This window comes from Condylura cristata, unplaced genomic scaffold, assembly GCF_000260355.1.
Source record: "Condylura cristata isolate star-nosed mole 26May11 unplaced genomic scaffold, ConCri1.0 scaffold00008, whole genome shotgun sequence".
Lineage (NCBI taxonomy): Eukaryota > Metazoa > Chordata > Mammalia > Eulipotyphla > Talpidae > Condylura > Condylura cristata.
The window spans coordinates 13,215,599-13,241,098 of record NW_004567109.1 but is presented as its reverse complement, the minus strand read 5'-3'; the positions used below and the strand labels follow the sequence as shown (position 1 = coordinate 13,241,098).

General features: G+C 41.3%; 2 protein-coding genes across 2 annotated transcripts in view; both read right to left on the bottom strand.

The window, feature by feature from the left end:
• The window catches only part of PPP1R8 (protein phosphatase 1, regulatory subunit 8), an 18,296-nt gene extending 9,413 nt beyond the window's left edge, over positions 1–8,883 (bottom strand). The window contains exons 1-4 of the mRNA XM_004678681.2: positions 8,812–8,883; positions 6,962–7,022; positions 2,127–2,280; positions 609–829 (exon numbers count right to left, since the gene is read on the bottom strand). Of these exons, the coding sequence (XP_004678738.1) occupies positions 609–829; positions 2,127–2,280; positions 6,962–7,022; positions 8,812–8,867 (492 nt within the window). The 5' untranslated portion in view covers positions 8,868–8,883. The remainder of the gene's footprint in view (positions 1–608; positions 830–2,126; positions 2,281–6,961; positions 7,023–8,811) is intronic.
• A 3,150-nt stretch (positions 8,884–12,033) lies between these two features.
• The window catches only part of STX12 (syntaxin 12), a 29,372-nt gene continuing 15,905 nt past the window's right edge, over positions 12,034–25,500 (bottom strand). Inside the window, exons 4-9 of the mRNA XM_004678680.2 lie at positions 21,827–21,964; positions 18,858–18,901; positions 16,933–17,038; positions 15,936–16,008; positions 14,911–14,993; positions 12,034–14,001 (exon numbers count right to left, since the gene is read on the bottom strand). Coding sequence (XP_004678737.1) covers positions 13,909–14,001; positions 14,911–14,993; positions 15,936–16,008; positions 16,933–17,038; positions 18,858–18,901; positions 21,827–21,964 — 537 coding nt within the window. The 3' untranslated portion in view covers positions 12,034–13,908. The remainder of the gene's footprint in view (positions 14,002–14,910; positions 14,994–15,935; positions 16,009–16,932; positions 17,039–18,857; positions 18,902–21,826; positions 21,965–25,500) is intronic.

Genomic DNA, 25,500 nt, shown 5'->3' with positions numbered 1-25,500 from the left:
GATCAAAAACGGGGGGGTGGGGAGGGAAATGCACGGGATTATGGTGATGGCACACGGGTGACTTGGTGATGGGAAACCCGCGGGGATAACAATTGAGATGGAAAAAAAAAATGTACAAAATGATATAAAAATAAACTTTTGGAAAAAAAAAGAGCTATGTAAATGAATGAAAGCTTCAGTCTCTCAAGTCAGGACTGTCAAGCTGAACTTTCTGGATGATGGAAATGTTCTCTGTGCTACTGAAAATCGTAGTCACTAGTCATATGTAACTACTGAAATGTGGCTATTTTTTACTATACTAGACAACACAGATCGAGAAAAATGTAACTCTAAGCCTTGGCTTTTAACATCCACCTTGTGCACTTGTGACATTGCACAAGACAACCAAGAAGCCATCTCCTGATTAATGCTGGTCACACATAACCAAAACTGCACAGCGTGGCTGAGGGGCACTGCAAATGGCCACAGCACCGCAGAAGGGGTAATGGCCCATTACAGGACCCAAGAAAACCTCTACTACAGCTAAGTTATTGGGATTTCAAGCTACACAGAACCACTAGAATGCAAAAACCAGAGTTCTGAAAGACAAATTGGTAACACGGATTTACATCAAGCTCGGTCTCCTCCTCTGGAAGCCCCAGTAAGCCCTTGAGTTCATCATCCTCGCCACCCATCTTCTCATCTCCTTTCACAGCCGATGGCAGTGTCTGAGGCTTCTCACGCAGAGTGTACGCTCTTGTGGACGCGCCAAAGGAGACCGTGGAGTCGATGGGAATTTGCTGAGGCTTGTGAGGCTCCAACCGAATGTGACCCAAGAAGGTGCCGTGTGCTGAGAATAACCAAATCAGAAATGTGAGGGAAAACAAACAAAAGCAACTTGAGTTGTGGAAGGGAGAGCAGCCCCTCCCAGCACATCGGTTTTGCTTTCTAAAGTGAGAACGGCAATGGGTCCGCTTGGCGTCCCTTTTCATGGGTCACAATAAAAAGGAAAACCCCTTCACTGAGCCTTGAATCTCTCCATTGGATTTCTTACACATCTTCAGACCTGCTGTACCCCAAATAACAAATACCATTGCTTGTCCTCTGCTGCCAGACAAGCTTGGCTCCATTCTGGGTACGGCAGGAATGGCTCCAACCCAGAAACAGCCATGACCCTCCCAGGCAGGAGACAGGCATCGCTGTGGTCTGACCGCTCCAGCCCCGGGCTAAGGAACACAGGCCTGGTGGCAGATATGCCAGGGTTTTCCTCAGGACGAGGAAAGAGGTTGGCTGAAAAAAGTGCAGCGTCAATGCCAAGGCAAGACAAAATTCTACAGGAGATTCTGAATGTTTCCATGTCTGCATTCTGTGCATTATAAAATGGAGAAAAAAATGAGATAAATTTGCAAGTAAGCACTTGTGAAACAGTTTTCCAAAACTATTACGTGAACAGATTGACGTGGTGTGTGTGTGTGTGTGTATTATGTGTGTGCGTGCGCGAGTGCTGGGGGTTTGGGGGTGAGGATGAGAGTAGAAGACAATCAACCCAAGAAGCAGGATCCTTTACATCTTATACTGTTTGTTTATGGGCAAAATGAACAAGATTCAGGATCCTCTGCAGCCAAGTCTCAACTGCATTTCTGTGGATTATCTTTGACAAAGTTGAAAACATAATGCTCAGCATGTGCTTATGGGATTAAAGCTGACTATTAGTGGTAGTCAGAGTAAAAGCGGCTGGGATAAAGAAGGCATTATAAATAGTTAGATTTTGCTCAAAACAAGTGTTTTTTAAATGTTCTGTTCCATTTTACTCTGTTAAGTCATAGCTTCTGCTTGAATTGGAACACAGCTTATCATAGCTCTACAATATTTGAGTACCCACAGCCTCTGGTTCCCGAGTGCATTTTTGGTCTCTCTGTGACCCTACTGCCTCCTCTAGGACAGTGTCCCCAAAGCCCTCTTCTCTCCCTAGTCATCACTTATTTCAATAGGAACAATTACAGGGAGACAGATGGGCTGATTTAAAAACCGAATGTAAACTTCCTCGATGAGCAATAAAACAAGTTTTCAAAACTGAGGAACCCAAAGAGCATTTTCACGTTGCCCAAAGGGAGTGTGTGAAACCGGACGGGATGTGAGTTACTTACTACTGTTGAGATCTATTAGGAAAACTCTCTTCAGATGCTTGTGGTAGACCAAGGCAGCGTGGACCCGAGAGCAAGACTGGTGGTCAATGGTAAAGTCACACAAATCAGGGTTTCTCCCAAATAAGTAATACTTCTTCTCATCAATAATCAGTTTCTAAATAAATATTAAATTAAATATTACTTAAGTCAGGGTTCAGCAAAAATTCTTCCAGTCAAGTAAGTAAAGGATCTAGAGTAGATAAAGTTCTTTGCCAAAGTTAAAAAAAAAAAAAAAATTCCCATTATTCTTTAAGATAAAGAGCTAAGAATGAGTTACTAACATTTGGGGGGTGGGAGGGGCAATGATAATAACTCCCCAAATATAGTGGTCAAATGTCTGATGTTGGTATGAAAAGAACTTTTCCTAATTCCATTAGATGAAAGTAGCTTGCAAGAGTTACCTTCTCTCTCCTTTGGAAAGTTAAAATTGCACCTAAACTTAATTTTAGGTCTTGTGGGAAACAAGAAGCCCAAAGCTTATCCACAAAGTAGTAAAAGGACCGTTCAGAAAATAAACATTCGAATGAAGATTATCGATTAATCAGGAAAAGAGGAGGGTGGAAATACCTAATCTAATCATACTGCCAGAGCCCCGAAATATTTAGGAACTGGAATTACATTAGACATTGTGTGAACCTGTACATTTAAAGGCTCCATTTCACTTGGGCCACAGAAAAAGTATTAGTCAGGGTTAACTTTAAATGAACACTTGCTATGTCCAAATATGGAACTACCACACAAGGCAAAGATTTTCCATGTGGGGATTATTAACATCTATTGAAAGACCTTCTGTAGGTATTTGAAGCATTAGCTCATCTAATCCTCAAACCAACTCTGTTAAATAAGCATCACCTCTATTGTTAAAGACAAGAAAATAGATTCTAAGAGAAGTCACTCATTCCAAGTGCTGAAGTGGTTGATCTAGGATTTAAACTCAAGTGTGAATGACTTGTTTAGCTAATATGCTAAACAATGTACCATGGGTCTGAAATAATTCTGAGACAAGAGCTCCAAAATGTTTCCAGCTTTTGGTGTGGCACTGGAAGAAGTAAAACTACATAATGCCCCAATATAATAGCAGGAAAGGGAATTTCACAGACCAGTGAACTGTTATTAAAACAATTACACAGGAGAAGGAGCTGATAAAGCATGGCTAACATTTTATTTTGCCAAATAAAAACACTAAAAAAGAGTCACCATTTAGTATCATTATAGTCATTTTAACAGTAGGAAGAGCGAGGACCACTCTTTTCAGTGGTCCTGGAATGTAGCTTTATGAAAAACTACACTGATCTTATTTTTCTCTTACTCCTAGATCAGTAAAGCCTTTGTACGAGGCTGGTGTATAGGGGACTATCGTAGATGAAGAACTCCAGGTGAATTAGGGCAAATATTTCTTCCAGTTCTAAAAGCCTATAACCATTTCGAAGAATAACCCTCATGTGGGAATGTTGTTTCCCCTTTAAACACAAAGTCTGATTATTTCACATTTCACACTATACTCCTAAAATTCCTGCGATAAGGCAGCACAAAGCTGTGCCGAGGGCAGTTAAGTCAGCACTGTACCATGTTAGGAATCAAGAGGTCTGTATCTCCTTCCTGTATGTCACTGAACTCACAGTGGGCTACTATTCTCCCTTATGCTTCAGTGTCCCCAAAACTAGAGATGTGTACAAAACCAGAAATAAGCCTCCTGCACTGAGAGCAGGAGCAACTGTTGCGGACTCAGGCGCCACGCACGCTGTGCTGTGCATTTATGCTTTGTCATTTCATCCTCACAAGCACTTGGGAGGTGGGGCGGTACTGTGCCTATTTTTGTAGATGAGAAAATTGAGCCATTAAGAAAGTAATTAACCTATTCAAATTCATATCTAGATATCTGTAAGCTGGATTACAAATTCTGGTCTGACTTCAAAATCTAAGCTCTTTAAAACACTACAACATCTACCTACATCAAAAATTTTACCTGTAGTCAGCCACATTTTCAAGAGTGAACAAATACTATGGGTCACACTCTTGATTTTTCTCTAAATAACCATTTACCCAGTTCCTTTCCAGCTTAGCCTGAAGGCTCCATTAGTTCAATTAGTTTAGGCAGGTCTATAGCCTCTGGGTGTCGCAGGTCACTGGCCTGCACTGCTAGGGAGCCCCAAGACAGCATCTGTCTAACAGCTCAATCAGACCACTATCCCTGCATGCGTCTGTTTAGACCCAGGTTTTAAGACTTTGGTTAAAAACAAGGCATTGGTTTAGGATTGAGACACTCTGAAATATCAACACCATCTCTCTAGCTATTATCTATGCAGGTTGAATCCCTGCCATTTCTCATTCCCATTTATGCACACACAGATTATGTCTTCAAACTAAAATTTGCTAATCAAGGTGTTCACAGACTGATCTCAAGACAGTCAGTTGACCTTGAACAATGTGGGTGCTAGAGGCGCCCGCAGTGCAGCCGAAAATCTGTGGACCGGAAGTCTCACTGATAATATACACAGTGTAATCACATATATCTTATGTTACATACTGTATTCTTACAGTAAAGTAAGCTAAAGAAAAAAATGTTATTTAGAAAAAACACAAGGAAAATAACAGCTAAATACTTCACTCTATCAATACCATGCTTACTGTTTCCTTACAAGAAAACCTGCACAGAAGAGGACCTCACAGTTCAAATCCATGTTGGTCAAGAGTCAGCTGTTTTGACGACCACCAACTCTTGGGTTCTAATGTAACACGGACTAAATTTCAATGAATCTAAGGTGCAAAATCATAACAGATTTAGGTGTCTGAGGGAAAAGAAAAAAGTGGGCCTTCAAATTATATCTACATGTTCGCTCACTACTGAAGGCATGTCAGTTGCAGAAAGGTGAAAATGCAGGGGAGAAAGCAACATGTCTCAGAATTGTTGGACAGTGTGCTCTTCTGTGCAGGTGAATGAAGTACGCACCAGGCATTTACAATCATTAAACCCACAATTTTTTGACAAGTTATGGTACCACTCTCCAATTGTGCCTCTGAGTTATAACTCAGAATGTGTCTTTACACACTGGGCTTAAAAGACTCATGGCTTTTGTTTTAATATTGCACTTCTTAAACCCAGCTATCACAACACATCGCAAGCCCTGAGATAAGGCTAGGATATAGATAGCTCGGTTAGTATCAAGTGCTGTCAAATCCTTAAAAAGAAGCACAAGTCTAGTCATTTCAAAAACAATACAGAGATCTCTAAGGATTATAAGTTGACAATCGTGATGCAACTCAGCACACCCAAGAACACTGAAAGACAGAACATTATGAGTTAATGGAAACCAGTAATCAGAGGGATGCTGGGCAAGTTAAATGTTTAGAAAATACAAATTATTTCACAAAAGCATGTATTATCTTTAATATTAGTCTTCCTGTAGAAAAGACTTACTAAGTTCTAATAACAAAATAGATTCCTATATGTCTCCAAAACTTTGTGCTATTGCTGCTGTTCTTTGGAACAGTCTATAGTTAAAAAAAAAGCTTTATAGACAGTTTAGCTAAATAATCCCCTTGAATAATATTTATGCCTTGTAAGCTTTAAGATTCTTGTGGGCCCTCCCTGGGGCACAGCAGGTTAAAGCACAGCACTAAGAAGCTAAAGCCACTTCAGCATGAGTTCGAACCCGCCCGCCCAGAGGTGACCCACATGGCGCGGCAGACCTCTCCTGACCCGCCCGCTGCTCCCCTCAGCAGTGTACTTCGTCAGTCTGCCTGTTCTGCTTCCCACTCTGTCTCTGGTGGAGCCTCCATGTATAAGAATCCATGACAAAGAGGCTCAAAGTGACCGGCTAAGGGCAGAATACCTGGTAGAGTGACAACATATTTATGGAATCTGTCAGGCGATCTCACAGTCAGGCTTTTCAACCATGGGATGCAATGTTTTCAATATATAAATCAAAGAAAAACAACTGCATTCAATAATGGGGCCTTGAATGTAAATTCTGAGTAAGCAAACATGAAGTTGGCCTAAGACATGGAAACTCAACTCCGTGGTAGTAGTGGGCTTGATCTCCATTTTCTGATAAATGGTCCCACAAAGATGGAAAAACACTCATACAACCTGGCTATCAAAATTCACGTTCTCTTACTATTCTATGTGATATTCTCTCTGAAGAGATTATAAAAGCTGGAATTCTGCTAAACTCTGTCTGTATAATGCTTATTTCATGTAATTTTTTTGTAAATGTCTTTCCCAAGAGAAGATTCCTTTCAGTTCAGGAGCCAATTTGTTCTGTTCACTATTGTATTATGCCAAACACAATGACTGGCACATAGGAAGCAATGAGATATTTTCAATGAATGAATTTTGGCACTATTTCATTATCTTTTTGATCAGCTGTCTCAGTTTGCTATCCTTCTTTGAAGAGTCTGAGCCTGCATCTCGTAAGAGCTACCCAACAGTTGAACTCAGGCGACATCACTGTCCTTCAGCTATTGCATTATCTTGTACCTTCCATGCAAGTCCATGGCCTAGGGAGGAAATTCACCAAGTTACAGGCCTTCTGGTTTTATGGGTGCCAATAGGCCCATGATCTATTAAAACCCTTTTTTTGGGAAGGTGCGAGAAGTCACAAAAAACTGAGTGTCTGTGGGAGATATGAGGTTTGAATGTGTTATGTCACTATGTGCTTTTAATAGAAAGAAAAAAAAGGATGAACAAAAGTAGCATTGCTGGAAAACAAAGCACAGGAGAGGGGGTGGAAAAGTGAGTCACTGGCAAAATCTCTAGTGTGATGGGGAAAAAGGGAAGACATACATTTCCATACCTCAATTAGTTTGTCTCCTTTGACTACATCCAGATGTAAACCAGGTGGGGGTTTACCTGCCCTGAAAAAGAATAAAAAAGGCATTTTCAAGATGAGTTCATAAATGCCATTCACAATCACTGTCCCATTCAACACTGCAGCGATGCTACCAATCTATAATTAGTTCAATTTCAAGCAGAAATGTCATCTACTTCACTGTTATTTCAGCTCCTTTCCACAATGACACTTACTTCCCCAGTGATTCAATTGCTCTAAAACAGATTGTGGTGGATCTGTATTTACAGCAGCACCAACGAAACCTATATTTTTAACACGGCGTTATCTACCTTGGAGAGAAAGATCATGAAGCTCAAGTAAGATAGCTGGGATAGCTGGTCACTGGGAGACTGGTTCTAAAATTTGCCACTACTATCAATACCATACAGGAAGAATAAATGAGTTGCTGTTTTGGGATTACCAAAATGATTCTCATTACAAAATAAGCACAGGTTATTGTCCTGAGCTGAGACCAAATAATTAGGGAACTAGGGCAACAAAGAATCATACCCATGAAATAGGTGCCAAATAAATACAAGAGACATGTGTTGCCCTTCAGCAAATCTTTCCACAATGGCATATAAAGGAACTTTCCTCTATAACCCTATAGGCACACCATTCAAGACTACACAGGTCAAAGTACCTAACTGCCTGGTACACAATAGGCTGAGGATGCGGTGGGTGGTCTCAGTCTCCTCTAACTATACATTTACTGTCCTGGTCCAACTTTTGAAATCAGGGCAGCATGGGACCAAAATGGGTATAGACTTTGTTGACTGAAACTATATTTTTATATTCACTGCCTTCTGTGTTTGTGCCTTTGAGGTCTGAGGAAGGATCTTGTCCAAGGCCCTACATTTGCACACAAAAAGCATCCTCCTCCATCTAATTGAATATGCAACACAGTCAACTCTTCCTCAGTCCCAACTCCTAAAGGCAGCAGTTGAAAGGACAAAGCAACAGATTAAAGCCTATTTTATCTGGGAAACAGGGGAAGGGAAGTTTACATCCAAAGCATACTTTTCTGAATTCCTACTGTGTGTCGCCTAGAAGCTGGGAACACAGTACATCATAAAGCCCTTGCCCTTGCGGATCTGGATGTAATGGGAGAGAGGAGTGATACAATACACTGATGACGTGCAGCAGGAACAGCTCTACCTCGGAGGGTCTCCATGCAAAGCAATGCATATTAATTCATTTTGTACCCTACTCAATGACTAAATTATTCCATTATTTCCAGGAACTTGCGAAGGTTGAAAGGGGTCCACTCCAACAATTACTGATGTCCACTTGTGCCCGACTTCACGCTGGGGGTCGAGAACGTGGAGGTAGGTCAGAGCCGTCCCTCCCCTCAGGGAGCTCCCTGTCTCCAAGAGGCAGACTAGTACCGCACCGGGATGCGCCGACAGAGGGATGCGGGGCTCTGAGGCTGGGCTGGGGGCGGGAAGCCGGCTCGTGCGCGCTCGGGACAGAACAGGGGGGCAGGTACGGTGTTCCACAAGAGCACCAGGCATTCAGTCAGGAGTTGGGGTAAGTTCGGGACAAAAGCCGAAGAGCCCCAGCGCCCGCCTGATCGCCCAAGAGGATGCCAAAGCGCGGGCCTCCGAATCCCCACCACTGGGCTTTCTCAGTTCCTGGGCCCAAGCTCCAGGCTCCCGGCTCCTCCACACGCCGCCCGGCCCGACGGGCAGTTCTCCCTCAATCACTCCCAGGGTCTCTGCGCCGTTCGGCTCGCTGCGAAAAAAATGAGGCGCCCTTTCAGTCCGAGCCAGCACGGGCCAGGCCACTGCAGCCCTGGTTGCCCCGCCACTCACCAGGTCGGGCAGTCGAACAGCGGGAGGCTGGAGCCGGAGTTCGCGGCTGCCGCCATCTTGCGTCTCCCCCTCCCATTTGGCGGGCCCGAAGCACGCCGGGAAACTGGAAGACTGGAGGGAGGCGGGGGGAAGAGACGGCTTCCCAGCAGCCCTTGCGTAAGCGCGCGCACTTACGCACTCACGTATAGGGCGCTTCTAGTGGTGGTGGAGGCTGGGGTTTGACTAAGCTGTTTCGGCTTTTGAGAGTTGGGCTTCTTGGAAGGATGGGAATTTTCTTGGCCGGCAATCATGTGAGAAAGGGGTATCGGTCTCCCCACGCGCCGTCTGGCAAAGATGCCTTTGATCTCTAATATCGTGCGACTCCGACTTTGCTTTGGGTTTGCGTCGTCAGCCTATGATTTCCATCTAGAGAGAAGCTACCGGCAGATCTCGGAGACTGGGATGAGCGCTCATCCAGTTTCTCCTCTTCTGCCATCTCTTGGGAGCTGTGCCCTCATTTCCTCTTCCTAATTCAAATCTGGGACTTGCGAGCTTCTGCATTTGGGATGCAGCCTAAGGGGACCATCTAGTCTATTTATGAAAACTTTGAATTAGCTGGTTTTGAGGGCAGACTCAATAAAGAAGGTAGGCATCCAAATCACAGCATGACTGGAATGGTTAATCAAGTTACAGCCCCATTTGATTTTTAAATTCTGACTTTAATGACTAATTAGTCATTAAAGAAAACATTAGGATTGGGTTTGCTGGAAAACACCATTAATAGGGCTTCTGGTTGTGATGGCTTTGTATAGTGAGTGTCACTTACTTGGTCAAGAAGGTGTTTAATATGGGTCTTCTCATTTAGCCCTCACAACACTTGAAATAGGTTATTATATCATCTTTGAGGGGAAGCTCAAGGAAGCTTAATCCCCAGAGGAGGTTGAGGTGCCTACTGTCACCCTGAACGAGTGCTGGGTGGAATTCAAACCTAAATCATTATGATGCCCAGGGCTATGAACTTAGATGTTGGCATAATTTATTACTAGTATGCAGCTGAGGCCCAACACTTTCTCACTTTCACTGAGGATTTGGGAGGATTATCTGACCCGCAGTTTTCCTTAAAGAAACCAGGTGAAAAAAAAAAAATCAATGTTCACTAAGAAAGGAGAATTGCACAGAGTTCCAGAATCTCTATCATGGAATCATTTCTTGATTCCCTTGCCCCTGGTGACATAGCCAGAATGCAAGATTTTAAGTATCAGCTCTTGGGCAGGTAGCTGATTGGGTAGGTTCATGATTCTGACCTTCAAAAGCACAGTAAACTCACCCAGCAAGATGTCAGCTCATGAGATCATTTACCAATGACCTATTAACATCCTCCTTTCAACCTTGTGATTCCAAAGAAAAGAATAGGGTGATGGGGAAAATACAAACTTTAAGCCAGGCTGTGGCTCTGTTCTTTGAGCATAAGGACATGATGCTTGAGAAGAATTAAGTAGTCTCAGAAGTTGTCTAAGGTACAAGGTGCTTTCATCAAAGTACAGAAACTGTGTGGTCCTTTGAAGTTACATGTCCTTTCAGGGTTGAGGTAATGAAGCCATAATGACTCGATATCAACTCTGCCTTTTCTGTTTGTGTGTGTCCCTTTTGCTTCTGACTGTACACCCAAGAAACCTCAAGCTATATTCTTACCCTTAAAATTCTTTACTCCTCCACCACGCTCCCCGTCGCCAGCAAGGTGACAGTCACACTGGCCTCTGATGTAGCCCCACCTTACATTTACCTAGGCCTTATAAAGCAAAATGCTCTTTGTTTGAGCACCGATGATGTCAGTATGGACAAGCAGACTCTGGAAGCCCTTAATCTCCTGAAGTGAAAAGACTAATGGGTGCTGCCTTTGGATTTTGGTATCTCAAAAAAGATTAATTTCTTAGCCTTTGAGACTTTCTTAGAATAGAATCTAAAGACATTAGGAGCAATACTGATGTCAGAAACTTTCTTTAAACCTCTTTGATAGGAAAGGGATCAAAGGAAGACACACAAAAAAATGTGGGGATAAGATAGAAGCAGGAGGCTTAACTTAGCAGGGGAATGAATGAAAAGTTGGGTAAAAATTACTACTACTACACTTTTAGAGAAATCTTAATGAAAGCAGTGGTGAGCAGCTAGTTTGTTATTAGTGATGCATGGAGTCAGTGGGTTTTGTGTCTGAGTGTTTGAGATTAGCCCCGGCTCCATCACTTCTAATTATGTGCCTATGGGCAGGTTACCGATTTACTATGCCAGTTTCTTAATCCAGAAAAAAAAAAAGAATTCAAGAAAAAGACATCTACTAGATGATTTGTGCAAATGTAAAACATTCAGCATATTATATTGTTGGCAGCAGGAGCTCAAATATTCCACAAATGACCACATGCAAAGCACTGCCTATGAAGAATTTGTCTTTAAATTCTTACATTAGATTTCTATTCTAGGTCTCAGATTTTTCTGTTGTAAAGTGATGGAACTGATGGCCCTCGCCTAGATGAGTGGTTCACTCATCAAAAATGTCATGGTGGGAAAAATGAGTGATACAGGAGTTACCAACTTTCATTTTACCAAATACAGAGACTTTAAAAAGGAGACTCCCATCTAACATCACCTTTATTTTTATAATCTTAAAAAATCCTTTAGGAAAGTTGGAGAGTCATTAGTTTAGACTCAAAGATGATACTTTTAAAAGTCTATTTCATCATTCATTTCTCCAGAGATTGAGAACCACAGTCCAACATTAAAAATGCTATTATTTCGGGCCCTCCCTGGTGGCGTAAAAGGTTAGGACACAGCACTGCAAGCAAGCGGCAGCTGCTTTACTGCAAGTTCGACCCTGGCCTGGGAGGGGACCCACATGGTGCATCAGACCTCTCCTGTCTCTCCCAATGCAGTGTATTTCCTTAATCTGCCTGCTCCCCACTCTGTCTCTGGTGAGTCCTCTCACCGCCCCTGCACCTCTGGCTTATGCCCCAGTTCTGTATGCATAAACAAATCTTAAAAACATTAAAAAAAAAGGGGGGGGGTGAATTGGTACAGTTTAGAGATACTAAAACAAAACAAAACAAACCACCCTATGCCCAAGTGACATGGCAAACTAGCTAAATGAGGGTCTTGTGGCATCAGTATTTAGTCTCAGGTAAAGTCATGGTTAGGAACCACTGTTTTAGACTCTGGTGTACTCAAAGATGAACAAAGCACAACTAAGGAGGATTCCATAAACAGATTTATTAGAAGTATCTAGCAGAACCTGTCAAGCTACTACAAATTCCAGGCCATTCAATTTCAGGTTTGCTACCCATGAGCCCTGTTACCACTACTATGGTATTAAAACGGAGCCACTGTGGCTTTGTTTTCCCAAACTGATATAGCGGTTTCACAGTCAAGGCTTTCTGTTCTCTGGAATGTTACAGATAATGTATCCAAGGCCAGGATCATTTGAGGTTGAAAGAACAGTGACCATAAATCCAAACTGCCTCCTTGGGCCCGATGATCCCCAATAGCTCCATCCTGTTTTTCAAGGACAGGCCACACCTAGCCCACCCCAAACCAGTCCTCACCTGATTGCCAGTCTTCTTGCAGGTTTCGCTTTCTCTCAGGACAGCACATTCTCAGTACCTAATATCCACCACAGTGGGTGTTAATGCATATAAACTGACTACAGAAGGCTTTGAAATGTTTATTTGTATCAAGTGGGAAGAAGTGCTAGAGTGAAACTTACACATTTGGGTCCTAGTTTCTTTACTGTTCGTTTTAGTTTAGTAAAAGATTAGTAGGTAACATTAAAGAGATTAGAAGTAGTACATAAAAATATGTCCCAAATAGTCAACTCCTCTAATTTACTAAGATGAACTGAAATTGTTGGCCCAATTCAAATGTACGTGACAGCCTAAAGTATTCACATTTCCTTTAACCTGTGAAAACGGGAAGAGGACAACATTGATATTACAAGACAGCAATCTTTTATTGAAACATTTTTTGTCTAAAACTAGGCAGGGAGAAGAATCTCTTGTTCATAAATTAGGCTAAATCTAACATCACTCACTATTCCAAACCAGTATTATTTACAAATACGAACCTGTTCTTTGTTTTAACACCAGGTTCACAGGACTAAATTTTACACTAACTTCAGTCTAGCTTTTAAAATCCTCCTGCCATCAAATGCCCAGTAACCCTTAGAGCACGGGGGCAGTCTTGTACAGCAACATTTACCATTCACCAGGAATGTAGAACCACGAATGAACAACAACAAAAATATTGAATCATTCCAAACGATCCCTATTTGCTTTCCAAAAGCATGCTTTGTCTGATTCTCCCTTTCTATACAGACAGGTGGGAGAGCGACTCCTTAGAGTATAGTAATGGTAATTAAATTAACCTTTGCAAAAAGTGACAAGATGGATTAGTGTGCATATGGATATCTGCGGATATCTGCCACGGAGGACACCAGCAGATAAGGAAGAGAACTTCAAACCCAAATTAACAAGTGCCCCAACTGGCCATCGCAAATAGATGCTTCTCTTTTCATCTGGATCAATGTGCAATTTTTTACTCTCCAATTAACCACACTGCAAAAAAAAATTTCAAAACAGATGAAGAACAGCCTTCTTAGAAATTCAAATTAAAATGTCAAATAATAAAAATTGCAGATTCTTACACAATTTCTGACAGGCTCCACAATGCTGGATGCCAGAAAGTAATTCTATTTCAGTGGCTAATAAAAAGGTAAATCTTTATACACATAAAAAGACAATATTACAAGACTGTAGTGTTACCTGTCGAAACAAGAATATCTAAATGGAATTTTCAGTAAACACTTGGGATGAAGGGCAATCAGAATACTAGAGAAAGCAAAGTCCACATAAATTAATTCTTAATTTGAGAAATCAATAAAATGTATACATAAATTGATAAATACTGTCTTCATAGGTCACTAATTCCAAGGACTAGTTAGTAGTTAGTTTCTAACGAAATTATTACAGGACATTGTGGTATATGCTCTCTTCTTATGATCAGTTTGTTCTGGCAAGTCTCCAACAAGCACCTGCCCTTGCAAACAGCTGAGCGGGAGAAGATTCAGGCAATGCTTCATTTGTAAACTATCCACAAAATAAATGCCAGGATTGCAACAGTCACTGTCAGGACAAGCACCAGGATACAGATCTTCTTGCGAGATTTTTTCTAAGGAGAGAAGTATGTCAACAAGACACTCATGAAACAAGTAAAAACGTTTATGCCGCTGACTTCAATCTGCCTCCTGAGAAGGTCTAGAGTACAATATTTATTGCTGAGAATAAAGACCCAGGTAAAAGTTAGAAAATCAGGACCCTCTCTGGTGGTGCAACAGGTTAAGCCACAGCACTATGAAGCTATCAGCAGCCACTGTGGCATGAGTTCAATCCCCGGCCAGGGAGCTGACCCATGTGGCACATCAGGCCTCTCCTGTCTCGCCTGCTATTACTTTCTGCAGTGTATTTCAGTAGCTCCACCTGTTCTGCTCCCCACTCTGTCTCTGATGAAGCCGCTCACCCCCTTGTACCTCTGGCCTGTACCCCAGCTCTTGTATGCACAAATAAACAAAACTTTTTTTAAAAAGTTACAAAAATCAAAATTTCAACTAATATGTAGAAGAATATCATTTTATAGAAAGTAGACCAAATCAGCTGTTTATTCATAGAAAAATAATGCTATCAAAATGTCACCACCTATTTATTCATAAGTAGCAGTCAAGGTTGACTGTATCTGTCCTCTGTAACAAATGGTCAACATAGAGTACCACAAAGCCATACGATGTACCTACCTGTACTGTTCTAACTGAACGAAAATCAGCTGTTTAGGATGTAGAATTAGCTTTACAACTGACACAAGAACATGCTTGATTAAGAGGCTAGCTGTGTAGCCAAGATGCTTCGATACAAGTTTATTCAGGGTTTGATGCCTTTCTGTAGATCTCTTTGAAAAGGGGGAAATACTAAAAATGGAACTGGGACTGCAATCATGACTCTTGCCTCCAGCTTAGGCCTAAGGAAAAGGCTGCTCAGCTTGTCAGTGTGCTCAGATAGCTCCCAGTTATCAGGTAACTATTTTTACCTGGTAGTAAGCAGCTCGCTGTAACTGATCAGTGGCTCTTTCTACATGCACCTCCGAGCTTTCCACATTGGCTTCTATGCTATCTGCAAAAAAGGACAATGGATGTTTTAACACAAGTAGTTGCTTCAAAACAACCAAAGAGAATTCTGATGTTATGGGCTGTGGCTTCATTGCTGCCACTCCAACTATCGAGGCATGAAATCAAATTTACTAACAGCCCTATTCTTTAGAAATAAACAGGGAAGGGGCCTCCCTGGTGGCGCAGGGGTTAAGTCTCGGCACTATCAAGCTATTGGGCAGCTACTGCAGCAACAGTTCAATACTGGCCAAGGAGCTGAACCACATGGCACGGCAGACCTCTCCTGTCCCGCCCACTGCTCCCCTCAGCAATGTATTTCAGTCAATCCACCTGTTCTGCTCCCTGCTCTGTCTCTAGTGAATCCTCTCACCCCGTGCACCTCTGACCTGCACCCCAATTCTTGTCAGCATAAATAATAAAGAAATCTTTAATGAAAAAAAGAAAAGAAACAGGGAAGTATTTAGGGGTGAAAGGTTTTAAAGTAGGGAACCCATCCACAAATGGTTTAGAAGTAAGTAGGCGTATACGTGTATATATAAAGAGAGCGAAAAATACAGCAACTGGAGTAGAATGTTAACAAGAGGCATGTCTGTTGATGAAGGAGATCCTTGTAGTATTTTTATTTTTGTAACATTATAAATTTCAAATTATTTCCAAAGAAAAACTTTAAAAGAGTTACTAATCCTCTAATTGTGCAAATTTCTTGCACTAAAAGCTGAGAAGCTGAGGGACATTTCCTTAAACAGTCAAAGGCTCACCAAGAGGCAAGTGGTGAAGCCAAGAACTCATAATGCCTCACTTTAACGTCTACATGTGACAATTTAAGAAAGTTAATTTAGGAATCTTTAAAATCGCACCCCTAAATTTCTTAAATACATCTTACTGCCTTCTTTGCACACAAATGCTATCAACTCCCTGTCAGGTTAAAGGTATCAATGATACATACCAATCAAATCCCCCTGGTCGTGGATCATCATGGCCAAATCTTTAAATATCTGATTCACATCCAAAATGTCAGCCTGAAGAGCAAGAAAACAATTAACTAACATACTAGAAGGTCCATTTCCTCTACTTAGCAACAGTTTTGGCCATCCAATGTGTTGCTGTTGTATTAATTTTTTAATACAAGTTTTATTGATTTTGCCAATTGCATAACTATGTAATTCTGGGAGAACAACTTCACCATTCACATGTGTATGGGCCCATTTTTAAGCTAGACAAAATAAGAATTTCACATAGGAAAAGGGGCAGAGAACTGGGGCATTAAAAACAAAGTCTTCTCCAAGTGATTCCAACGTACACCCAACTTTTCAGAGCTGCTGGCACAGATGAAGGCGAGGATGGAGCTCATTGTTTCTCCCTGTCCTTCCCATCTGCTCCCCTCGGGGTGGCAGTCTTCTACCTCCACAGGGGAGAACTATCCTATTTGAGGATCTTTTACCCATATCGTGCAAAGTTGGGAACTCAGGTGAGAAAGGCCAAGAGATCCCTCCCTCAATGTTCACCTCAAAAACTGCTTCTACTTCTCAGACCTGCTGAAATTGGGATTAGACTTTGGAATGCACAAATATGGAGGCTGGTTTTTGGCCTGCCTTTATTCTGGGTTATTCAAACTAAGCAAAGGGCCTCTCCACAGGGCTTGACCTAACCTGGAGGTTGGCACTGAGGTTTGGGGGCAAAATCTTTGTGAGCAATAAAACATTTGTTTGCTTTGCTCTCTGCATATTACGTGGAGATCACATTAAGATATGGTGACTGAGGAAAGGACTGGGCAGTCTTGGGCACCACGGCTGGAACCATTCTAATGGTAGTTCACACTGACCATGATTATTGTGAGACACCATTTGCATAACACACAATGACTCACTTCATGCTTTTCCATAATCCTGGATTATGAAGTGCAGTTATATCAAGTGAGACTAAAAAAACAATCTGGCTCTCACCTCCAGCTGCCGGATTGCCGTTTCCCTCTCTTTAATGAGCTCCAGATCCTGCTCAGTGATGGCCACCTCTTCCTCTTGGCTCTGCATCTGGTTCCACTCCTCATGGCTGCAGGGAGGCAAGCAGACCAGTTGGCTCCTCCGCCCTGGGGTGTGCATAAGGCACATCTACAATGTCTCTGCTGCCAGCGGCGCCCAGCACGGACCGCCCAGGCTCCAGCTCCTCTGGTAACACTAGGAAGCTCCTCAGGGCCCACCTTTCCTATCTAGAGATACTGAGTTGACAACACAGAGAAGACAAAGTTTCTGCTTCCAGAGGCAAACTAAGATAAAGTGGGATTATGAGGGATGAACTTGTTGCTGTTTCTACTTGGGTACATGGTGCAGTCTTGCTAGAGCGTGCTGGGCAGGGAAAGAACAGACACTTGAAATGAATGAACACTACTAGATCATCCTCTTCCAGAGCGGTGTCAAAGTGCCAGCTGAGTTGGTATCTTGAGTGCTCAGTGGTTGGAGGAATGCAGGCTAAGTGACCTGTCAAACTCTGCCATTGTGTCCCAAAGAACCCCATCTTGCCGGATGCACCTGTGATCCAACTATTCCAGAGGCCGAAGCAGGAGGAAGGCCGGTGCCCAGGAGTTCTGGGCTGTGGTGCCAACAGGGAGTCAACACTACATTCCACGTCAACATGGTGAGCTCTGGGAATAGGGGACCACACCAAGCTATCTAAGGAGAGGTGAAATGGCCCAGGATGAAATGGAGTAGGTCAAGAATCTCATCGCCCAGTTTTCAGGGGTTTCCTTGAGGTTCGGTTTTGGGTTAAATGTCTCTTAACAGAAAACTAAAGGAAAAAACTAGTAAAATGTTGTAACTCTGGGCTCTCCCCAGTGGCACAACAGGTTAAAGCTCAGACTATGAAACAATCTGCAGCATGAGTTCCACTCCCCGCCAGGGAGGGGACCCACATGGCGCAGCAGACTTCTGCTGTCTCCCCGGCTGCTCCCTCACAGTGTATTTCAGTCAATCTGCCTGTTTTGCTCTCCACTCTGGTGAATCCTCTCACCCCCCACCCCCACCCTGTACCTCTGGCCTGTATCCCAGTTCTTGTATTCATAAATAAATAAATCTTAGGGGGGAAAATGTTATAACTCATCTTCAGGTAACATATTTAGAAAAAAGACATTCAACATGTTAAACTAGACATGAAGTGCTTTGAAAATCCAGTATTATACATTTCCCAACAGTGTGCATGAATAAAGCATCTCCACAATATTTAAACAATTTCCTCCACGTGACAGAGACATAAAACTGAGTAGCCAGAACTCCCCAGGACTTTGGGATGCTAACAGTGTAGTGGGAAGAGACAGATACATATCTGTGATAGAAAATTTTTAGTGCTGAACTAATACCATGCCTACATTTCTATGAAATTAGTTAATTTGCTATGGAAAAGTTAAGAAAGGAGACTTTTTTAATGATAGAAATTGTTTGTTTCCTTTTAGCAAAAAGAAAAAGCATCCTTTTCCCTAGAAGGATGAGTTGCTTTTATTTTAGAGATGAGTAAACAGAGATCCAAGAACTCTGAATACTTAATACCTGAATTAGACGTAAATGATTTATTGAGTTCCTAGCCTATAGGCTTCTGGGTTTGTTTTTATTCCTGTGAACCAAATTCTCTCCCTATCACTCAGACATCAATTTTTTATTCTCAGCCATTTTTATTCATCTTGAAATTACTCCTTCCCTAATTCACAAATCTTGGAAAAGTCTATGATTTTGACTTTTAAATTTTATTCGGTGGGTTATAAGTTACACAGCCTGGGTCGCCTTTTAGTTTTCCTTTTTTTGACTTTTAAAATTAAAAATAAGCATAAAGAATAGACTCCCATTCTCATCTCTTCTGCAGGTTGTGTAAATAATCCCTTTACCTGTCAAATGAGACGAGCTGCTCCTCTCTTTGCCTCTCCTCCGCCTAGAAAGCAAATGGCATTATTGCTGCTGTTATCCAGAAACAAGTCATAGGCAGACGCAGAAAGTAACGGCTTCCTTTAGCCACAGTATAAAGAAGCAATGTCCCCTGGGCTCCAACGGGGTCTGTAAGGTGACCACAGAGCTCTGGCCATCTATCTCAACTAGGAAATGAATGAGAAGTAGCTGCAAGCCATCGATAATCCAGTTTGGACCCAAAACAGAAACGGCACTGAACAGAATGGGCTGAACAGGCAGAAGAGAGGGATTAAAAATAATGATAACCTATTTTAAAATTTGGAGGGAGCTAAATTAAGGGAAAGAGTCAAAAACTTTCAAGGAAACAAAATTTCAGAACAGGTAAAGATTTATTTATTCAATAGCATAATAGGCATGAAAGTGGCCGACTCACTTTCAAAGTCAATCTTATGCATGCATTACTTTCTAATTGGAAAACAAAAAAAAATCTAAAAAGCAATCTATTCCATTTTAAAAATGAAACAAAGCAAGAGAAAAGATATGACTCAACTAAAGTGAACCTTAGAAATTTGACTGCAAAACTGAAGCTACCAAAGGTGGAAGGTGCAGTGTGGACAGTGAAGTGGGGAGAGCCCCAAGGACGGGGACGGGGAGTGTGTGGTGGTGGGAGCAGCGTGGCAGATGTACAGTTCTCTCTAGCGCAGAACAGCTGGGTCTTTAGGTATGCACGTGTTCTGAAGATACGGCCCAAATGTTTTCCAAGGGTGTTCCAATTCACAGTGTCACCAGCCAGGCAGATAGGAAAGGATTAGAGCCATAAAAACCACCCTCGGTGTTCCAGATGTAAAAATTTTTGCCCTTCTTGTTGACTTGAGATAGTATCTTCAATCCCAGGGCTACCACAGGTGTCGAGACCCTTTCCACACAAGGCCTTTTTTCCTTATGAAGCCATTAAAATTATTAATTAAATCTCAACATTTCAATAAAAGTCAAAGGTCTGTAGAAACAGGAAGTTTACCTAAACTACTTCTATTGCATTTAGAATGTTTGCTTTAAAGAAACAAACATAATTGAGATGCAGAATGAGCTAGCTACTTTTTTAGGGAACATCATTTACTTATTCAATATAGTTTATATATAAAACTTTTACAACATTTTTAATAAAATTTGTTTATAGTCATGTATATTTCATATATTCATATATAAGGTGACAACCTATGGTCATTCAGATGGGCATTTGACAAACAAGTTCTTAAACAATGTGAGCTTGTCACTTTAAGGAAACTAAGGACAACATTTATTGCCAATGATAAAAATATTTATATTTTCCAAATAATAAATTCCAGAAAAGTCGTATCAATCATGTATGGAGTAGAGTTGCCCCATATTTAAAAACTGAAGATGTGACTTTTTTTAAGGCACGAAAAGTGGATGCTGCTCTTGAGTAAAATATCCACGGGGTCAACCCCCCAGTGCTGGTTATGATCTGGAGGAATTTTCTGAGCAAGAGTTAGCTTTAGTTGTTCTTCAAAAGGAGGTTTATCAAAACCTTCCTAGCCCACCACATTGTGGATGGAGTTGGCAATATGTGATTTTTTTGGATAATGAAATGTATCAGCATTTGGGAGACCTGCAAAACTTGGGTAACCAGTATTTTTCCAAATGATAAAAAAATGGTGTTACAGAATCACATATGGAATAAAACTCAATCAAATATAAGAGCAACAGGTTTTAATGTATGAAAAACTCAATACAGTTTTTGATTTCAAACTGCAACTAAACTTTTGTCATGTTCTGATATAGTATAAAGGGCATTATCTAGTGATCTGAAGAGATTAATTATAACACTCCTTCCTTTTCTAATTATATATCACTGTAAGGCTGGGTTTTATTCTGATAGCTCAATCAAAACAACATATCACAACAGGCTGAATACAGAAATAGATCTGAAATCTTTGTTAGCGTCTGCTAAGACAGAAAAAAGATTTGCAGAAATGAAATAATGCCACTCTTCCCCCTAAATTTTTTCTTGTTTTGGAAAATTATTCTTTATTAAAATCTTATTTACATTACTCTACAAGAGTAAATGTGCTGAAGACCACTTTCTGATACAACTTACTGTCTGGATTTCCCCTTCTCCACCACTGCGCAGCTCAGTACTGCTGCAATCTTTCCGTCATCTGCTAGGGGAAGGGCTTGCTTTAGGTTTACTCATGCCTGATAGACACAGTCTTTTAGTGCCAATGTGATTTAAGGAGCACACTGTAGATCCTCCACCCTGCATGGACCCTGAGAATTTCCTTCATGTCAAGGGTACATCAAAACCAAAGTCTGCCATCAGTCATGGCATAACCACAGAGACATGTTCTGAAAAACGCACTGCTAGGTCACCCCGTCATTGTGCCAGTGTTGCAAGCTACCTACATAACCTGGTGTTGAGCCCGGATGCAGCAGACTCCAGCATGTAGCCTGGTAGGACCACAATGCTGTACACGTCTGTCCCTGAATGAAACATTAAGTGACATGTGATATAAATGTGCTCAGGGCAAAAGCATTTGGTGCGTGCTTATCTCTATGGGTTCTCATCTTCTCTTAGGTCTTGACCTTCATGTTTTCATGGCTCTTTGATATTTTTGAGAAGCTAGGTGATAAACTTCTTTTCAAAGAATGAGCTGCATTCTAGGAAACAAATGCATTCATTTTCTCTTTTTAAGTTTTCTGAGTTAAGGCCGGTGTCACAAGAAAAGAGTACTCACACAAATCTACCTGTCACTCTCATCACCTCTGTGCTCCTTTCTAGTCCTTGACATGGGGTATGCTTAGTTTTCAATAGGGCATTTTTCACAGTGGCTAATGTCTATGTTTATTATGTGGGGGTAAACAAAGGCTGATGGTCAAAGAGGAAAAATAACCTTAAATTGCAAAGATCTTCTTTTAGGAATAAACTTACAGAAAGACGAGATCCAGCTCTTGCTCTGGCAATACTCTCCTTCTCCTTCTCAGACACCCTTCTCTGCACAGCCTGGAAACTGTTTAAGGCTGTAGAGAAGTCATTCATGAGGCGTTCCTTCTGAAGTTTCTGCTGGCGCTGAGGAAATTAAACAAGAACTTGAAATTTTACATTAACCCTGGACTCCCATTAAAAGAAAAATTATACCCCTAGAGATTTCCAACTAGGAAAATTACTATGAAATAGGCTGTCCTTAAATTATAAATTTGCTCTTTGCTAACTTAATCCCTGGTTAATATTACAGGCCGAATCAAAGTTTCCTTTTGTTCCTTCCAACAAACGTGGGAGCTGACAGCCATTTACCTTGTAAAAGAATCTCAGAATTGAGAATTTTGGTTCCCTAGAGAAGCTACAACTAGAATTGATATCCTTGGACTCAAATTAAACCCAGATACTGTTATTTGAGCCAAGGCCTTAAAACAGTCTTTCTCTATACTAGTCCACAGCTTCCCTGAAAATCATGAATCATTTTCCTTTACAGTTTGGTGAGGTTTAAAATCTTTGAGGAGCCCAAAACTAGGTGATGGAGCTACAGGCTACCTTCACTAAGGTTACTGGCGGTATGTCTCAGAAAACACTGAGTGCATACTCTGTGTAACTGGGAACACAGCAATAAAACACTCACCGGCTCACTGCTTACTTGGAATAAAGGATATTGTTAGGCAAATAAAATCATCATCCATTATGGTCATATCCAGTTAATACTGTAGGAATTCAGAGGCAGGAAAAATCAGTAAGACTCAAGTGGTCAAGAAAGACCTCAAGAGGAAGTGGCCTCTGGAAATCAGGTGTAACGAGGCAGGAAGGGAAGAGAAACCCAGGCAAATGGAACATTGGCCACCACGGCACTGAAGAGGATCTACACCAAGGAGGCTGACAAGAATCTACACCAAAGAGGCTGGTGAGAATCTACGGGGTGATAGTGTGGTTGGAAACAAAGTTTTTTCATGAGTGTAGCTAAAACTGGAAAGGCAGGTAAGGGGCCGACCGTAGCTGGTTTTAAATGCCAACTAATGAGTTTGGGATTCAACCTGTAAAGAACAAAGGACAATAAATATTTCTAGCAGGGAACGTGGTGAGTCCAAAATGATAATTTAGAAAAATTAGTCTGTGATAATGTACACGATGGAATGAAAACTGAAAGTCAAAAAAATGAACTCCAGTAGTTGAGGCTTAAGGTTAAAAGGACATGGTATCAGCCACAGGAACACAAAGAAAAGAATTTAAGAAACATGATTTAGTGACTGTGGGAGAAGGGAGATAACAACGATTTCAAATTTTGAAATGTTGGTAATTTTGAATATTGAAATAGTAATATTGAAAGTAAATTCAGATAAGCAATTGTTCTTCCTCTTTTGGGGATTTCTGCCTAAGTAACATTATAAAAACTGAGGGGTGGGGGACATCATTCCCCAATCTCACTACCTAAAAATACTACCTTTTAAGTATATCATAAACATTTTCTGTTATAATATTCCATCAAGTTGATGCAGTAATTATTTAAACATTAATTCTATATGGTTCCTAGTTTTCAACTCATAAATTAAGCTAAATTGAGCCCCAAAGTAAAAGCTAATATAGTACTTACCCATGTACCTTACAAGTACTACATAGTAACTCATTTATTCATACTACAATCTATAAAGTAGGTACAATAGTGCCCATTTTATACATCAGAAAACCAAGAACAGAAAGGTTTAGTAATATGCCCAAGGTCACACAGAAAGTGTTAGAGGTGGAATCTAAATAGAGAAAATAGGTTCCAGAATATATAGGTACCTCTCCCCTTGCCCCCAAGATAAATTTGCATTAGTGGGAATATTATTAGGTCATAAGGCAGACATCTAAAAATACATATTATCAGTCAGCTTAGCTAGTGGGTGAAGCTTGAGAAACATGCTCAATTTTAGCTGGTATAGTCAAGGGATGTTTCAGTAGAAAGTGCCAGCATGATCCAAGTACTTAGAGGTTTAGCAACTTAGAGGCTTAGTACTTAGAAAGACCTGGGGGTCATGTTCACAAAGGTGACAAGGAGCTCAGAAGGTAGGTAAGATTCCTGAAGGAGAAGCAGAGAGCGAGAAAATCAGACTATCCCAGGCTGGCCCTTGTGGCATGTCCACTTCTCCGAAGCTTTAGTCAAAGGATGAGGATGAGACTCAGCCTGGGATATGAAAAAATAGCCAGGGAGGCACCACCAGAGTTGGGGGACAGCACGAAAGGGGATTTAGAAAGAACAGAGTTTCAGTGGAGACAGGATGAGGAAGAAGATCAAATGAAACACAAGAAAAGTAAATAAAATTTTCAAAAAGTTCACCAAATTTAGCAATTTAGATCACCACTGATGAAAGTACCTAAATATGGTTTGATGTAAAGGACAGTAATTAGATGGAAAAAAAGTTAAACAGAAAGGTTATTCAGCACTATGAAGAAGGGAATCAGGAATTATATTTCACCAGAGAAGAGTATGTCTATATCTATTTTATATTACTAATGAGCCAAGATAATGGAAGGGAATGGTAGCATACATAATCCAAAAATAACCTCTATTTGGTTTTAGAAGACATTACCATGCATTGGGGGGTGAGGGGTGGGGGTGGATCGCAGATTTAATTTTGTATTTATATTTTGCTTAGGCTATTATTTAACTTTCTTTTTTAAAGATTTATTTATCTTTGCATACAAGAACTGGGTGTGTGTGTGGGGAGAGGGCTGAGTAGATTGATGCTGAAATGGCTTTAGCTTCTCAGTGCTGTGCCTTAACCCGCTGCGCCACCAGGGAGGGCCCAGGGTGAGTAGATTCAAAAGAGACAGAGTGGGGAGCAGAACAGGCAGACTGACTGAAATACACTGCTGAGAGGAGCAGTAGGTGAGACAGGAGAGGTCTGCTGCGCCATATGGGTTCCCTCCCTGGCCAGGGATTGAGCTGGAGCTGCAGTGGCTGCAGAGAGCTTTATTGTGCTGCGCTTTAACCCAATGCACCACCAACGAGGTCCTGGCTATTATTTAACACTTAAATACTTTCAACACTGTCTTTGCATCAGACCTTTAGACTTCCTTTTTGTTACTACTAAAACTATCCACAAGTGTGGATTCTCTAGGCACATGGCTGGAGAAGGAAAGGAGCTACAACCACTTGGATACAGTGTGGCAAAGGGTCAGTGTAACAACAAACCCAACAGCACACACATGGACAACAAAAGCTGAGTTCATCAGATGACTTTTCATAACTACTTTGTAGCAAGATGACAAAGCATCTAGTCTTGGCTCTTCTCTTTTATGCAAGGTTGTACTCAAGCTCCAAATACCGAATATATTCATCATTAAATATTAGCCATGTATGGGCTAAACTAGCAATTTTCAAACTTTTTTGATGGAAACCCACAGTAAGAATTTGACATCTTGACCTATTACCTGTTACCCACATCTGTATGCAACAAGAAGTTCACATAACAATATTTACCCTTGTTACATGGGACACATATTGACATTTTTACTCTATTTTACCTTCTTAAATTTTTTTATTAAGAATGGCCCTCCCTTGGCCCTCCCAAGTGGCGCAGCGGGTTAAAGCACTGCATTGAGAAGCTAAAGCCACTTCCGCATGAGTTCGATTC